The 17,091-nt window shown below is 41.9% G+C and overlaps 1 protein-coding gene across 3 annotated transcripts in view; it reads right to left on the bottom strand.

Annotated features, from left to right (window-relative positions):
* Window positions 1-17,091, bottom strand: part of ARSB (arylsulfatase B) — a 208,582-nt gene that overhangs the window by 50,271 nt on the left and 141,220 nt on the right. For 2 of the 3 annotated variants that reach the window (XM_034959910.4, XM_034959909.4), the window contains exon 6: window positions 16,091-16,161. In XM_034959910.4, the coding sequence (XP_034815801.1) occupies window positions 16,091-16,161 (71 nt within the window). Of the gene's footprint in view, window positions 1-9,194; window positions 9,419-16,090; window positions 16,162-17,091 lie in introns of those variants that run through there. The other variant, XM_034959911.3, reaches the window with a different exon arrangement.

Genomic DNA, 17,091 nt, shown 5'->3' with positions numbered 1-17,091 from the left:
AGTAACTGACCAATGGGTGTCCCAGTGACTACTTTGACTACCCAAACAAATGCAAGGTGTTTAATACCAGGCCACAGAAATCTCTCAGCCGTTTAAGAGGCATGAGTATAGGGAATTTTCCTCTTTTGCACAAAGTAGTGGCACTCCTAATCACCTAGTTTCTCTACTAAAACTCTTTCTGGGGACTTTTTGGGGTTTGCCTATACCCATCCATAGTACTTCCGCAAGATCAGAGGAAGTACTTGAAAGAAGTCAGAACCCATAGCCTAAGTGGGTTTCCCTAAGAATGTTCATAGGAGAAGAAATCTGCTACCTGATTCTTGATTTCCAGGGACCTTCTTCTAGGGTGGTAGATACTGAGCTCCTTGCCATTTTTTAGAAGCTTGGGTTTTCTTTCTGAATGTTCACATAAGGAGAAAACCAGGAACAAAAGGAAAAGAGACCAAGCTTCTGCGATGAGCTCTAAAATCTTCATGTCTTGCTGGCTTGAATATATCTTAAACTTTTTTTCAGCAAATGCATCATGTTACTTTAGGATCAGAAAACATTTTGGCATTTGGATTATCTGAAAGATAATGTAAATTGCTATACAACTGGCTTAAATAGAAATGTGGGGGAAGAGACTATAACTACTTATGATATAATTTGGATATCTGTTTCCTCCAAATCTCATGTTGAAATGTGATCCCCAATGTTGGAGGGGGGGCACAGTGGGAAGTGTTTGGGCCATAGGGGCAGATCTCTCATAAATGGCTTGATGCCCTCCTTGAGTCTTGTTCTGTTCATGTTTTAAAGAGCTGTTCTTTAAAAGAGCCTGGCATCTCTCTTGCTGCCACTCTTGCCATGTGCATACCTACTCTCCCTTTGCCTTCTGTCTGAGGCCTCATCATAAGCTGAGCAGATGCTGGTGCCATGCTTGTACAGCCTGCAGAATCATGAGTGAAATAAACCTCTTTTAAATTACCCAGTCTCAGATATTCCTTTACAGCAACGCAAAACAGACTAATACAATTTATAAAACAGTTCTGAAATTCAAGGTCTTACATTTCTGTCTTTATTAGATATCTTAGAAAAAATATTTAGTCTTCAATACTTATACAAATATTTTAAATTCTAAAGATTGAGCTTCAAATTGGGTGAAAGTCCTCTAGACTAGGGGCTCAATATTCAAATTGTAGTCAGAGACCCAGCAGTATTGGCACCACTCAGGAGTCTGTTAGAAATGCTGAATTTGGGCCCCACCCCAGCCTGACTGAATCAGGTGATTCGTGTGCACATTCAGGTATGAAAGGCACTGCTTTAAGTGTAGGGTAGTAGACCAGATGTGTGGAATGCCAATATTTTCACATAGTATTCCCAGGTGAGTTCCTAGGATATGCAGGAAAGTTATTAGACCTGTTCACAGGCTGCTGTTTTCTTCCCCATTAATAGCCTAATTTCTGGTATTATCTTTTCATCATGACTTAACTAATCATCAGAATCTGCCCCCAACTGCTGACAGAGACAGTAGCTCATAACTATCTGTGATTTTCTGAAGTAGGAAAACAATGCCAAGATTATTGTCCTCTTGGTTTTCAGTTAGGTTAAGATAGGCAGAAAAGATGGCTGGTTTAAAAGCATTTTAACAGCTGCACTGGTAATATACTGCATTTTGACAGATGTGGTTAGTAACTCTAAGGAGTGCATTTTTCTCTCACTTGCTTACTTTTGTTTCTAGAAGTAAAACAGCCTATGGGTAATATAAGTTTTCAGAAGTATTCAAAAGTAGGCCTAGGGTCAGGAGTGTGTTTGGTTTAGCAGTTAGGAGAATTTAAACTCAAATCCAGTTGGTTTTTAATTCAGCTTAATCACCAAAACCTGATAAAGTGCCACCAAGTTATCTAAAAGCAAGCAGATACTGCACAATGGAAGAGTTGATGTCATCCCTGGAGCTGCCAAACCATCAACAATTTGGAAAGTGATTTTAAAGAGAAAATGTAAAATATGAAAAATGTAGTTCTTAGCTTTGCTTACATGCTCTTCCAAGTGTCTGTGATTTATGTGCATCTTTTTCCTTTCTTTTCTAAATTGGTTTTCACTGTCATTATTTTCATTTAAAAAATGTTTATTCATTTCAGCTCAATGCAGGGTAAATGCTGCTGTTTATAATTTGTGGAAAGACTAAGAAAAAAATCCCATATACATTTGAAAATATGATTACAATTAGAAAAAGGGAAAGGTTTAGATTCCTTTTCAGTCTCTAACATTTGTTTTTTAAAACATTAGTTGTTAACAATTAGAAATCAAGTACTATATTCTAACTTGTCCAAAAAATAACCCAGATCCAATCTTCAACTTTCTTTAAATAAAATGTATTTATGTCACAAATAATTCTTATATCTCAGTCAAAAGATAAGGGAAGGTAGTACTTAAGCTGACTTTCTCATTCCTCTTTTATTATTTTTTTCTTTTTTGAGAAAGAAGCTAAAAGTCAGCTATAAGCACTGAACTATTTTTTTCGAAGGAGTTTTTACAAAATGATGTAAAAGAAAGGATCTGAAATGAATATAAATAGTTCAAATACCCATGACTTCCTCTTTAAGTCATTTTAAATTTATACTAATGTCAGTCTCAAGTAAACCTCAGTCTCTTAAACTTGCCGTCAAGCCAAATCTAAGCTTTCTTATGTCTCACTTTACAAACAAGCATTAGCTATTACAATCAAGTACCTCTGACATCTATCCAATCTTTTCCATAGATCTTTTTTAAAGGTTAAAAAAGTTAACCCCATGTCTTTCCTTTTTCTTTTTCTTTTTTTTGGTGGAGTCTCGCTCTGTTGCCCAGGCTGGAGTGCAGTGGCACGATCTTGGCTCACTGCAACCTCTGCCTCCTGAGTTCAAGGGATTCTTCTGCCTTAGCCTCCCAAGCAGCTGCGACTACAGGCGTGCGCCACCATGCCTGACTACTTTTTGTATTTTCAGTAGAGACGGGGTTTCACCATTTTGGTCAGGCTGGTCTTGAACCCCTGACCTTGTGATCTGCTCGCCTCAGCCTCCCAAAGTGCTGGGATTATAGGCGTGAGCCACCGTGCCTGGCCCCTTTTTTCATTTTTTCTTTAAGAAAAGACATTTATTCAACAACTACTTATTGTGCTACTGTTCTAGATGTTTGGGTATAGAAAAGAACACAAAAGACTAAATTGTCTGCCCTCGTGGAATTTGTATTTTAATGGAGACAGGAGGATGATAAATAAATATTTAAAAAATAATATGTGCTCTAAAGAAAGGCAGGTACTTGGGGCAGGGGGTAGCTACACAGTGCCTAGAACACAGTGCACTGTCAACAATGGTTAGTTTCTTTTCTTTATTGCTCTCCATGTGATTTCTCTCAACTCCTTTTACTTAATTGTGTATATTCTCTGGTTCAAAACTGCTTCTGTGAAGGCATTTAGGAAAGAAAACAAATAGCACAGGTGTTACCCCTCATGTATTAAAGGAAGAAGCTAAAGCTGACTGCAAGCTCTTTTGCTGCGAAAACAGTATGATGCCCCCAAAATAAGTGAGAGAGATACTAACAGACTTCTACAAACATTCCAAATTTGAAAACATGGGCAGGTAACAGGGCAGAATGGAAGCCTCCAAGGGGGAACCTATTTGGCTGCCATGGGTCAGGAGCATTAGGAATCACCTATGACAGGAAGCCCCAGAGCATCCCTGGCATATCAGAAGGAAAGGGCACCTACAGGGGGTTCATCCTAATAGGGGCACAGCCAGCTGCATACCTAGAACAGAGTCCAGATAGTGACAAGAGACTGTAAACCTGGCCCCAGATCAATGGCTCCATCAAATAGAGCCCACCTAGACATGATTTTCTCTTTCTAGGATGGCCCACTGTACCAGTCACTTCTCATCCATAGGCTATTAGACCACTAAACTAGTTATAAATATCTTATATAAACTACTTCTCCTGCCTTTTTTTTGAGACAGAGTCTTGCTCTGTCACCCAGGCTGGAGTGCAGTGGTGCACTCTCAGCTCACTGCAACCTCTGCCTCCCCAGTTCAAGCAATCCTCCCACCTTAGCCTCCCTAGTAACTGGGACTACAGGTGTGTGCCACCATGCCCGGCTACTTTTTTGTATTTTTTAGTAAAGACGGGGTTTTGCCATGTTGGCCAGGCTGGTCTTGAGCTCCTGGCCTCATGCAATCCACCCACCTTGGCATCCCAAAGTGCTGGGATTACAAGCATGAGCCACTGTGCCCAGCCCCTCCTGCCTTTATACTTGAGATTATTTTAACACTTTGCTGAGATGGATTCCAAGGATAATCCAGCTATATCATTTTTAGTAAAAACCAGCCTACAAAGGAAAATTTATATTTTACTCATATGACTGAATCAGGCCCACCCAGGACTTCCTCTTGGTTGAGGCACTTAAGGATATGGGACTTGGATTACATCTATCAAGTCCTTTCAGGCAGTGCCTAAACCAGCCTTTGTTTGGATAATTGGGAGAGAAATGGCTAGACTTTGACTAGGGCTGTCATTCCAAAGAATTCTGGGACCCACAGTCCTAACAGCAAAACAAGAGTCTCTACAAATAAACTTCCACAATTTCTGAATTTTTTTTTTTTTTACTTCACTGAGAGTTTCCGGTCAAACAGGAAGTGCTGAAACCCCAGCATCTATATAACCACCTGTGGAATTAGCAGATTTTTCTTTATTTTGGGATTAAAATAGTGCAGACACAAAGGGACTTTCCTGTGGACAACAGCAATAGCTGTTTTAAAAATTCTACAAACTAAGAATAGGAGGGAGTTTTCCTACACTGATAAAGAGTATAAAAAAAATCTGCAATCGATATTACACTGAACGGTGAAATGTTGAAAGCTCTCCCTAAATAGAAATAGAAAAAGCCCACCAAAATATTAACAATGCTTATTTCTTGGTAGCAGAATAATAGGTTTAGGGTGATTTTTGTGTGTGTATTTTTAAAAATTTTGAGCTTTTCTGTATTTTTAAAAATTTCTTGCACCACCCCCCCATCTATTATTTGTACAAAAGGAGCTTCCCTGTTGCATACAGAATGAAATCCCATCTCCTTAGTGTGACATCTTGTCCTTGTTTAGCTTTCCCATCTCTTCTTTCATGCCTCTCCTTTGTCCCCCAAATAGGCTCACACACCTTTTGCTCACAGCTTTTTCTATTTCCTTTGATGGTCTTTTCCACCTAGGAACTCTTTGAGATTCAGTGGAGGTGAAAGAGGGCCTGAGTGTTTTAGCCCTCCTTCACTCTCATAGCAACTATCAGACTCCGTGGAAATGATCTGACAATTAAGTACAACTTGTAACGTCTCTACCACCATAGCTTTCAACTGTTCTCTGATTTTCTTTTAACTTTTTGTATATTCTTGTTCTCTCCAACTATGTTATAAGCGACTTGTATTTTTCATGAAGTCTAGGGCAACAGAGCAGGTATTTGTGGTAGCAGAATAATGGCCCCCTAAAGATATCCACGTCCCAATCCCCAGGACCTGTGAATATGTTAGGTTACACGGCAAAGGGGCATTCAGGCTGCAGATGGAATTAAGATTGCTAATCAGCTGACTTTCAAATAGGGAGGTGATTCTAGATTATTTGTCCAGGTGGGCCCAATGTTATCACAAGAGTCCAGAAAAGTTGAAGGAGGAGGCAGAACAGGTCAGAGAAGATGAGATGATGGAAGCCAGGTTCAAAGAATGTGCTAGAAAAGGACCCAACCTTCCATTGCTGGCTTTGAAGATGGAGGAAGGAGGCCATGGGCCAAGGAATGTAGGCAGCCTCTAGAAGCTGGAAAAGGCAAGGAAATGGGATGTCCCCTCAGCCTTTGGAAGGGACTGCAGCCCTGCCAATCGGTACCCTGGATTTAGTCCAGTGAGACGCATGTCAGACTTCTGACCTACAGAACTGAAAATATTCAAAAAATACGAAAACAGAGTGATGGTTAAGTATTGGTTGTTTTAAGCCATTGAGTTTATGGTAATTTGTTTGATCAGTGATAGAAAACTAATAGTGTTAAATATTCTTTTCCTTCATTCACATTAAAATCAAGAAAGATAAAACTAAAGTTGTTGAAGTAATGGACAAATTTAAAGATATCCTTTTTGAGAACACCTTTCCTAATCACTCCCAAATGCTGTCACTTCTTCATTTGTCCTTACTGCTTATATTATATCACTTATCATTTGTTCTACTTTATTTTATAACTGTGTTAATATCCTTTCCTGGGCATATGTTTTCCTCTGATTCAAAAGAATCTTTAGAAGCAGGGGCCATATACTCATTCCCTAGGTATTTTCTGCCAGAGGTAACAGACTTCAGTCTATAAATGCCTGATTACTAACATCTTACATTATGGGTTACTAAACAGGCCGCTTAGTCTGTTTTCAACAACGTCCCAGAAATGTTTTCAAAAGTTTTATTTCAGCCTTATACACAAGCACCCTAAAACCCCTAAAAATTCTGACAAGATCAATAAATATTTACAAAATAGATTTACTTTGTAAATTTTAATTTCATTGGATATGTTCCCTAAAATTTTATGAGGTTTTATGTTTTTACAGAATTTTATGGTAGACTCTTTCAAGAAAGGTGGATATATTTATCTTTACAGATGGTAAGACTGGGGAACTGAGGTAGGAGAATGACTGGTCCAGACTGGGAGAGGAAAAAAGGAGTCTGGACACCACCAAATCTTTACCAGACCTGGGGAGGCTCCAGGGTGGAAGACGGAAGGGGCGGAGCGACTGGACCTGAGAGGGACTGTTTGGAAGTCAGTCTGCTTTTGTGCTGAAATTCAAAATCAGCATAGAACCTTAAATCAACTATAATTAACAGGCTACACTTGGAAGCTATGGCTAAAATTTCTAGGCTGTACCAGAATTAAAGAAAAGTAAGCAAATAAATAAATGGTCAGTTGGACATGAGACAGTTTGGCATCACAGTAACCCTGGGGAAAAAAAAACAAACGCTAATGTACAAATGGAGTTATGGGCCACTAACCACGTGGTGCTGTAGAGAAGGGATCTGGTGAGGCAGCTGGCCCTTCATCAAATGGCCTAACTCCAGATGCAGGGCCAGGCCAAGTCCTTCAGGTCAGCTTCTGTGATCTGGCTCAGAGAAGCCCTAGAAAATGTTGCTTACCCTGATTTCTCCAAACATAAAATTGGGGCAGTGGGATTTGCCATTTCTGCATAGCCTAGGCCAGTGGTGAGAGTTAATTAGTGTTTTTAAAGTGCTGTGGATTTGGTTTGGTTTGTGTATTTTCTCGGGATGAAAGCCAGGATGTCAGCACCAAGTGTTAACAGTGAAGGTTTCATGCGTGCTCCTTGAGATGTGCTGTGTGAAGTGGGGTGGAGGGGATACGAGGCTTGTGGGACTGCCTTTGGCATCAAAAAGGCCACATTTCCAAACAGACTTTAGTGCTCCCCAAAGTGGAGGGGGCAGACTAGAAGCCTTTGAAAATTAAAAAGGAGAAAGCTATCTGTGTTTTGGCTCTGTGATTGAGGGCATGTAGCAACCCACACCAAGGAAAATTTGACGAGCTGCTAAAGACAAATATTGGCAGCTAGAGACGACACAAAATTCTAACTGCTCTGACCTAGTACAGGCAGGCATGGAAGCAGCAACTCCCACTCTATAAGAACCCAGCAGATTTCAGATATTCCATGCTTGCCGGAACCCTCCTTGGAGGTGGTTTTCACAAATAAAGCTTTATGGCTTTATTCCTGATTAAGGAAGTCATATGTGCTCATAATTTAAAATTAAAACTAGAGAAATACATAAAGTGAAAAGTGCAACTTTCCCACCCTGCCCCAATCGTAGCAGCCAGAATGTAATTGTTGTTCACTGTTGTTTGGACATATTTACAGGAGATATTGTTATAATCGTTCCCAACGTATAGGTGATGAAACAGATGGCTGGAAGAACTTACCCACAGGCTCACAGGAAATAAGTCAGACCTGGTATTGAATAAAACCCAGGGCTTTCTGGCACCCCCAACTCTACCTGTTTTACTAGGTGACACTGCCCACCCCACACACAGCTCCCTCATCCCCCCAGCACCCTCCAGTGGAGTGAATACAAGGCACTGACAGGGCTTCCATGACTAGCTCTGCAAGCAGAAGCTACCACCATCTGCAGAGTCAGATTACATGTGAATCTAGCAAGGCTAATGTGACTACTCGACCCATTTTTCCAGCCTCCTTTAAATGAGTCATGTCCCATCAACATGCTATTATATAGATGAGATGATCATAACTCATATCTGGGTGCCCTTCTCCCACAAGACAAGGTTAGGACACAAAGCGATGAGACCTGCGAAATCAGTAGGACATGATGTACATGCCGGGTCTGAACAGCCCTGAGTTCCAGCTCTGATATTTAACAGCATGCATGACCTGGTGCCTCAGTTTCTTCACTTGGATTATAAAGAGTGAACAAACTGCCAAGGGGCCCTTAGCCTCTGGCATTCTATGCAATGCTGAGCAATCTGTAGCAGGGTGAGCCCCATGCATTCCCCCTAACTCTTGATTCTGCTTAATATCTAATTTCAGGCTGAAAGAAAGATGCCTCTGTGTCACTACTTCTCTAATATACCCAAAAAGAAATAAAAATGCCTTGAAAATGATGTATGAAATTACTATTGTTCTCATTAGACTGATTCTAAGTGAATCAGCTGATGATAAATTATTCATTTATTAGCATGCATTCTTTCAATATGTATTAATCTCTTATACATAAGACACCGAGAGAACTATACAATGAAGCCTTGCTCTCCTTATAGCTCCGGATGGGGAAAACACGTGAATATAAATACTGCACTATGAGGCAGCAAGAGCTCACTGTCCTGGGAAGCTCCAGAGAAACTCAAGGGACTCAAGTTCAAAAGAATCAGAGATGGCTTCACGGAGGAGTAGGAATGTGCACTGAACTCTACAGAAGGGGCAGGGCAACAAGGGAGATAAACAGGACTGAAGGAGGACATTGCAATGGTGCTGAATGGTGGGCGTTGTAGGAGGGCTTGCTAGTGGACAGCTGGGAACCACCAAAAGCCTTCCAGCAGGGTGGGGAGAGGCTGTGTCCATGCCCTCTTCCAGACTCTTCCAGACTGGGTTTTAGCCAGACCTTTAGGTTTGGCTTTAGCCTAACTGATCTCGAGTATTTATAACAGTACCTCATGCATCCCAGGCCATCATCGTTTATTTATTTACTGAATAAACAATCTTGGAAATGGCAACATAATACTGGGAAATGGCTTTGAATGTCGCTCTGAGGAGGAAACAGGGAGCAGCTCCAAGCATTCCAACCTGGACGACTCTTGGATCTCAAGCATGGATTTGGCAATTGCACCACCGAAAATGTGTGTGTGAGAGAGGAGAGGGTGGGAAGAAGGCTGTTCTTTCACCCTGTAATCATGAGCAGAAATAACATCTCATTAGAAACTTTAAAGAGAAGAGGGCCTTTAAATGAAATAGTAACAAAGCTGTATGGAATCACTTTGAAGAGCTGGCCTTTGGTGGGGTGGAAAATGCTAACATCTGTCACTGCCCTTCATCTATAATCAAGCTTCTACCAGCAGAATCTGTGTGTCTCCTGTGTGTGTGTACGTTTTAAATATATACACCTATGTTACATGATTGGATATGTGTGTTCCAGCCATCATAGAATGCCACGTCTGACTTCCAAAGTGAGTCGTGGTCTCAGATGGGGCAGGATCATTACTGCAGAACAGCCAAGATCAAGCCCGGCACCTGCAGGATAGGTGTATATGTTTTTCCTCAGGCAAAATAATGCCTTTGAAGCAGTTCTCCTTGTGGTCTGAGCCATGCTTGCTGGGGCCTTGCAGGAGTGTGGAATTTGGGGCTGGAGCTCTCCTTGGAACCATGTAGAGCTGAATTCAGACCTGCAGGACCTCGTGCCTACCCTGGGATTATGGCTGTTCCCCACCACTTTAGAGGTTTCCAGGCTTTCCCACTAATCAGCTTCAGTGGTGCTATTCCCCAGGCTCTCTCACGGGTTTCTTACACTGGCCACCCTGTGCTGCTGGACGAAGACAGATCAGCCTACTAGAAAGAAGTATTTTAAAGACATGGAGGAATAAATAATTCTTAGGAGTTCTCTCAGAAGGGAACAAAGGAAAAGAGAAGGGTACTATCTGAACAGAGACCAAAGCACTTCCAAGGTTACTTCAGAACAAAGCCTTCAAAAATGAATAAAAAGTCTCCTCAAAGCACACAGGAAAGCAATTACATCCCACACTCTGACACAGGTCATGAAGCTGGGAGGCAGGGGAGGGAGGAAGGGGATAAAAGCAGAGCTAGGGTTGGGGCACTGAGATAACCAGTGAATGATGAAACAACCAGAGGGAACATCCCAGAAAACAGAAGCAGAACCGAACTCAGAACAGCAAGAAGAGGCAGAGCCCCAGACTCAGAGGGAAGTCAGGCCGAGCCAGGCCAGAGGCAAAGGCTTTATAAATCTCTACTTGTCTATTGAGGAGGTCTGGGAAAAGGGATGAAGTTGGGCAGGGAAATCCCACATCATCTTTTCTGGCCGATCTTTTCAATGCAGGGAGCGATGAGGGTGGGCACTTAGAAGCTGAATGAATAGTTTCAAACATCTGTATATAATGTCAATTACAACTTAATAAGTGACTTGTAGCTTCTAAGTTATTTTTACTTAGGCACAAAAGGTAGGTTTGGGGTTTAAAAGGAGTATAAGTGGCCATCTGGAGGTACTTTTAGGCTCAGGAAAGGCTGTAAGACAATAAAACAATGACTTTGACAGGTTGATCTGTTTATCATTCATTAGCAGATATTTACTGATATTAACCCAACAACTTACTATGATGTTAGGTTCTGTGCTACGGAGACCTTACTGTGCATATGGCAGTAAATGAAAAAGATAGAGACCCTATTCTCATGCAGTTTCTCTTCAGTTTTGGAAGGAGGGAAAGTTACGTTTTATTTATTTTTTATATTTTTAAATTGTGGTAAAATACAAACAACATAAAATTTACTATCTTAACCATTTTTAATTGTATGGTCCAGTGGCATTAAATACATTCACATTGTTGTGCTGTCATCATCACCATCCATCTCTACACCCACTCAACAATCATGCCCCATTCTCCCCTCCCCACAACCTCAGGCAACCGCCATTCTATTTTCTGTCCCTATGAATCTGACCACTTTAGGTACCTCATGTAAGTGGAGTCATATAGTTTTTCCTTTTGTGACTTGCTTAGCATAATGTCTTTAAGGTTCATCCATGTTGTAGCATGTATCAGAATTTCTTTCACTGTTAGTGCTGGATACTATTTCATGGTATATATATGTGTGTGTATATATATATATATATATGCCACATTTTGTTTATTCATCCATTCACTGATGGACATTTGGGTTGCTACTACCTTTTGGCTGTTCTGAGTAATGCTGAGTAATGCTGCTACAAACATGAGTGTACAAATACCTGTTCAAGCCCCTGCTTTTAATTCTTTTAGGTATATACTCAGAAGTGGGATTGCTGGATCCTATGATAATTCTATTTTTAATATTTTGAGTAATCACACAATGTTATTGTCCATAGAGGCTACATTATTTTACTTTCCCATTAACAGTGAACAAGGGTTCCAATTTCTCTACATCCTCAACAATTCTTATTTTCCCCTCCCTCCCTCCCTCCCTTCCTTCCTTTTTCCACTCTCTCCCCTTTTCTTTCTTTATTTTTTAAATTGTAGTCATCCTAATGGTATAATTTACGTATGCGTCCTTGAGACTTTATGCTTTACTGCAGAATGGTGAATCTCCTGATCTATGAGAGATTTGGTGACCCCTGGTGTGTGTGCAGGTTTCTCTGTGAATGTGTACGTGTATCAATATTTTGTGCCGATCTTTGAGTATTTTTACTGTTAGTATCCAAGCCACAACCTACCGTGTGCATGTGACCATGAAAAAAATCCTGACTCCACCAGCAGGATGGGCCTCTGGGCACCCTATAATTTGACTAGGGGAATGGGGTGTGTGTTGGCAGGGAGCGGGGGAGGTGTAGCTGCTGAAATCCAAGAGGCCAGCTTCTGGGGGCATGTGGTGCTAGGCAGAGGGCAGAAATCTCCTGGGAAGTGCATAATGCCTATTCGTATGATTCACAATCAGAGGAGACATTGGTCAACAAACCCCAGGATGACCCACTAAGGGAAAGAGGAGATAGAAAAGCGGATTGATACGGTGATGTTTCGGAACGGAAATCAGAAAGGTGGCCAGGATGTAGTAATAAGAAACTCATAAAATAATTCAAATTCCTCTAGTGCATATAATGTTTCTAGCATTTTCACTTGTGTTTATCTATTTATGATCATACCTTTGGCAACATCACTGCTTATCAATGGACACACTCCTTCTAGCAGGCAGAAAAAGGAGAGAAGCAGAGTAAGCAGATTTGCTCCTTTGAGGTCCCATTCATATAGAGACCCACAGAACACTGAAGCCAGAGGGACCTTGGAGATCATTTAATTCCTTCTTTACTCCACAGGTGAGGAAACTGACAAAGTGGCTTTAGGGAAGGTGGAGGTGGAACGCTACCTTCTTCTCCCGCAGTAAGCACCAACGATCTGGGAAGAGCTGGAGTGAGAAACCACAGAAATGCTTCTGTGATAACACTGACTCCATTCTCAACCCTCAGTTTACACCCGAGATTGGCTGCTTCTGATTTAACTCCACAAAAGCCTCTGTGCTCTATGAATATGATATCCAGACTTGGCTGTCCCCTAAGTACATGTTTTTTTACAGCTGGATTTAATTTTTCCTCATAAATGAATTGCATAGAAAAGGAAACGGGCTTGTATCATCATCCTAAAAATGAGCAGGCACCCAAAGACAGCTCTTCTTGTTTCTTCTTCTGCCTCTCAGTAGAGTGAAGTGAATATAAAAACTGGGCAGAAAAGGCCCATGGGATTGCCATGTGTGAGGAGGTGGGTGGCACCTTGCTACCTGCAGGCACAGACAGCAGAGAACGCCCTGTGTATGTGAAGCAACAGTGAATGTGGTTCTACATCCTTGCAAGAGCTGACAAGGTCCTTCGTTATCTGCAGGAGTCAGAGCAGGAGTCCCAGGCTGGCGGGGAAGCCAACATGAAGGCCTGGGTGGGCTCCAGAGAGGGAAGGAAGAGCAGCAGAAGGCCAAAGAGGATGCCTAAATTTGTGGCGGCAGTACTGGGTCTTATAATTCTACCACATAATACATAGGAAACTGAGTCCAAGAGAAGTAAATGTCCTTACAGTCTATGGGTGGCAAGATTAGGAAAATTTTCTATTCTAATTTCCATGCTCTTACCAACTTTTACTCTGGAGAAACCTTTTGCCTGTGCTGTTATTTTGCTAGGGCCCTTTAGGTAAGACAGGAGAAAGCACAGCAAGTTGCACCAAGAACCCTGCAGCACACAGTGCTGTGGTTAGTGTATTCGTCCGTCCTTGCATTGCTATAAAGAACTACCTGAGACTAGGTATAAATAAAAGAGGTTTAATTGGTTCAGGGTTCCACAGGCTGTACAGGAATCATGGCTGGGGAGGCCTCAGGAACTTACAATCATGGCAGAAGGTGAAGAGGAGGCAGGTACGTCCTACATGGCTGGAGCAGGAGGAAGAGAGCGAAGGGGGAGGTGCCACACACTTTCAAACAACCAGATCTCATGAGAATTCACTCACAATCACAAGAACAGCAAGGGGGAATCCATGCCTATGATCCAGTCACCTCCTGCCGGGCCCCTCCTCCAGCACGGGGGATTACAATTCTACATGAGATTTGGGTGGGACACAAATCCCAACCATATCACATAGGAGTATAGTTCTCAAGCTCCTACTTCAAATGCCAAACCAAAATACAGCTTAGTGAGTGAGGGGTCTTAAGGTTTTTCATTTGTAGGTGGAATTTAGCAGGTAAAGACATTTACAACCATTATAATGTGGGTGTCATATTCCACATATCCCCTAGACCTAGGTTATACTGGGCTTTGCAGTGCATTAAATTAAATTACTCAGAAAGTTTTAAAGCCGTTCCTGCCTCCCCACTACTCTCTTCCAGCCACCCTTAGAGATTTTGATATGACTGAAATGTATCTCTTAGGTGTACTGGGGTAGAGAAAAGTTTAGGAGTCATTGATGTAGCCTCACAGTAACTATTCACAGCTCTGTGATCAGCTCAGCTGATCAACTTACTTCCTAGCACCGTCTAGAAGGGGTTTTTAGGCCAATAGAAATATAATGCAAGTCACTTATGTAAGTTAATTAAAATTAAAATTTCTATTAGCCACATTAAGAAAGGAAGAGGAGAGAAGTAAAACACTAACAATATATTTAATTCAATATATCCAAAGTATTATCCTTTCAACAAATAATAAATCTATAATATTGTATGCATATAATACATAGGTGTACTAAGTCTTGAAAATAGGATGTATATATTCTACTCACAGCACATCTCAATCCACAGTTAGCCATATTTTAAGTACCTGACAGCCACATGTGGCCTGTGGCTACTATACTGGACAGCACAAATCTTAGGACTGTCCTTACAGTCCTTAGGGCTCAAACCTTCCCCTTGCCTCTCTCACTGACATGCGTTTACTCCAAAAGAAATAGAAATTTCTCCACGATGTAGCCATTCTCGCCTGTCTCAGGGCCCTTGCCTGTCCAGGTCTTAATGTGTCCACTTGGTCTTTATTGCATCTCAACTCTCCAATTGTCCACTGAGTCATCAAGTAATCATTACTGAGTGCCTAGCAAGCTCCCAGTATTTGTGTTAACTGACAAGGATAAAAAAAAATACAGGAGATGCTGACTTCCAGGAGCTCTCAGCTTGGAAATACAGGCACAAACACGAACATGTGAGGGATGCTATACGGAGACACATGCACACAGGAAGGAGTGACTGCTTCTTCTGGGGCTCTGGAAAGCATTCACAGAGGGAGACATGGGGCTGGGTTTTTAAGGGATGAGAGAGATTATAGAGAGGTAGGGAAAATGTGTTTCAGGCATAGGGAAAAGCATATTCATGACAGTACGATGATCTGCATGGAGATGACAAGTGTCTAGGAAGTGAGAACATGACAAGGAGTGCCTGGAGTGAGGCTGGCCGGGCAAGTGGGGCCCGAGTGCCTGGTGACACATTTAGAATGACTGTGGGGTAATTCTCTGAGCAGGAATCTCTGAATGAGAATATTTTGTGGTGAGCTATAATGCAGTTTGGAAAAAACAAAGAAGTAAGGAGAGCCTGAACTAAGGGGGCAGCAGTATGTCCAGAAAGGAGCGGATGGGAGCCCCCATGTGAATAAGGGAGTATAAGGGCACTGTTTGCAAGATGAGCATTATGATGAAAGCTGGGCGAAGGGTCTAATTGCTAAGGCTTTCTATGCCCAAACTCACTATGCTGAGGGCATTAGGGCCACTCGCATGGTATTTATACAGGCCTATTACAGTCCGTTGTGATCTGGAAGCACTACATGCATGCCTGCCCTGAAGGAAATGGTAAGGCTCTTTACAGGTTAATTTAGGCAGGAGGCAGAATCAAGCGGAATCACTTCCAGGACTGCTAGGAAAGTCACACTTGTGACACCCAGCAGGTGTTGGGCAGTACCTGACCAGCCCAATCAGATAATGTGGTTGCTCACACTACCCTGGAACCCAAGTGTGGCTTATCTGACTGTGAGTTTTCTGGAAGGTGGCTCTGGAGCTCTCAGGTAAGAACAGGGCAGCAACATGACATCTACAGTGAGAAGGAGCCTCAGAGATGCCATGAGTTCTTCTTTTGTAAATGGGGAAGGCTGGGGCAGGGAGAGTTCAATGGCTTAAAGGCTAGTAAGCGGCAGAGCAAGAATAGAATTCACCTTTCTTGTTTCATAAGCTGGTGTTCCTTTCACAGCACACTGCCCTCTGAGATGAGTGGGAGATATGTCCCGAAGAACTGTTTACCTTTATAGCAACTCAGGAAAAAAGAGAAAGCTAGGCTAGAGACACACTAGGTAATCAAACCATCTTGGTGGGCCAATTAGATTTAATCTAGTAGCAATGCACTGGTACTCACACGGTGAAGAGTCCACGAAGTTCGGGTCAATATTATGCAGCAGCTCAATTCTGGGGGATGGGCTTCCTTCACTGGAAAACAATTTTTAAGGGAATGTTAATTTCCTCTCTCTAATGGGCATGAGTTATTTTAATACTTCCCTTCCTTGTACTTATAGGAAATAACAAACCTGCCAGTTAACAACTCTGTCATGAATTTGGAGGTCTCCACAATCACGGCTGGTGCATCTTCAAGCAGTCATCGTTTGTTTACATTGACCGAACCCTTTACATAAGAACTTCAGTGTCAAGCATATGAAGATTTTTTTTTTTTTTTTTTTTGATGTTGGCAACTATTTTTATTGTTATGCGTTATACTTTCCCTGCAGCCAGAGGCTGCAAGCAAAGATCACCAACAGAAGTATGAGCAGTTCTCTGGCACACTTTACCACAATAAAAACTCCATTATTCCACATTTAAACTGGGGACGGTGGCCACATTCTTTTTCTTTTTTTTTTTTTTTTTAATTTTTTTTATTTTTTATTTTTTATTTTTTATTGATCATTCTTGGGTGTTTCTCGCAGAGGGGGATTTGGCAGGGTCACAGGACAATAGTGGAGGGAAGGTCAGCAGATAAACAAGTGAACAAAGTTCTCTGGTTTTCCTAGGCAGAGGGCCCTGCGGCCTTCCGCAGTGTTTGTGTCCCTGGGTACTTGAGATTAGGGAGTGGTGATGACTCTTAACGAACATGCTGCCTTCAAGCATCTGTTTAACAAAGCACATCTTGCACCGCCCTTAATCCATTCAACCCTGAGTGGATACAGCACATGTTTCAGAGAGCACAGGGTTGGGGGTAAGGTCACAGATCAACAGGATCCCAAGGCAGAAGAATTTTTCTTAGTACAGAACAAAATGAAAAGTCTCCCATGTCTACCTCTTTCTACACAGACACGGCAACCATCCGATTTCTCAATCTTTTCCCCACCTTTCCCCCCTTTCTATTCCACAAAACCGCCATTGTCT

This window comes from Pan paniscus, chromosome 4 (genome assembly GCF_029289425.2).
Source record: "Pan paniscus chromosome 4, NHGRI_mPanPan1-v2.0_pri, whole genome shotgun sequence".
NCBI classification, from domain to species: domain Eukaryota; kingdom Metazoa; phylum Chordata; class Mammalia; order Primates; family Hominidae; genus Pan; species Pan paniscus.
This window is presented reverse-complemented; position numbering and strand designations above follow the sequence as displayed.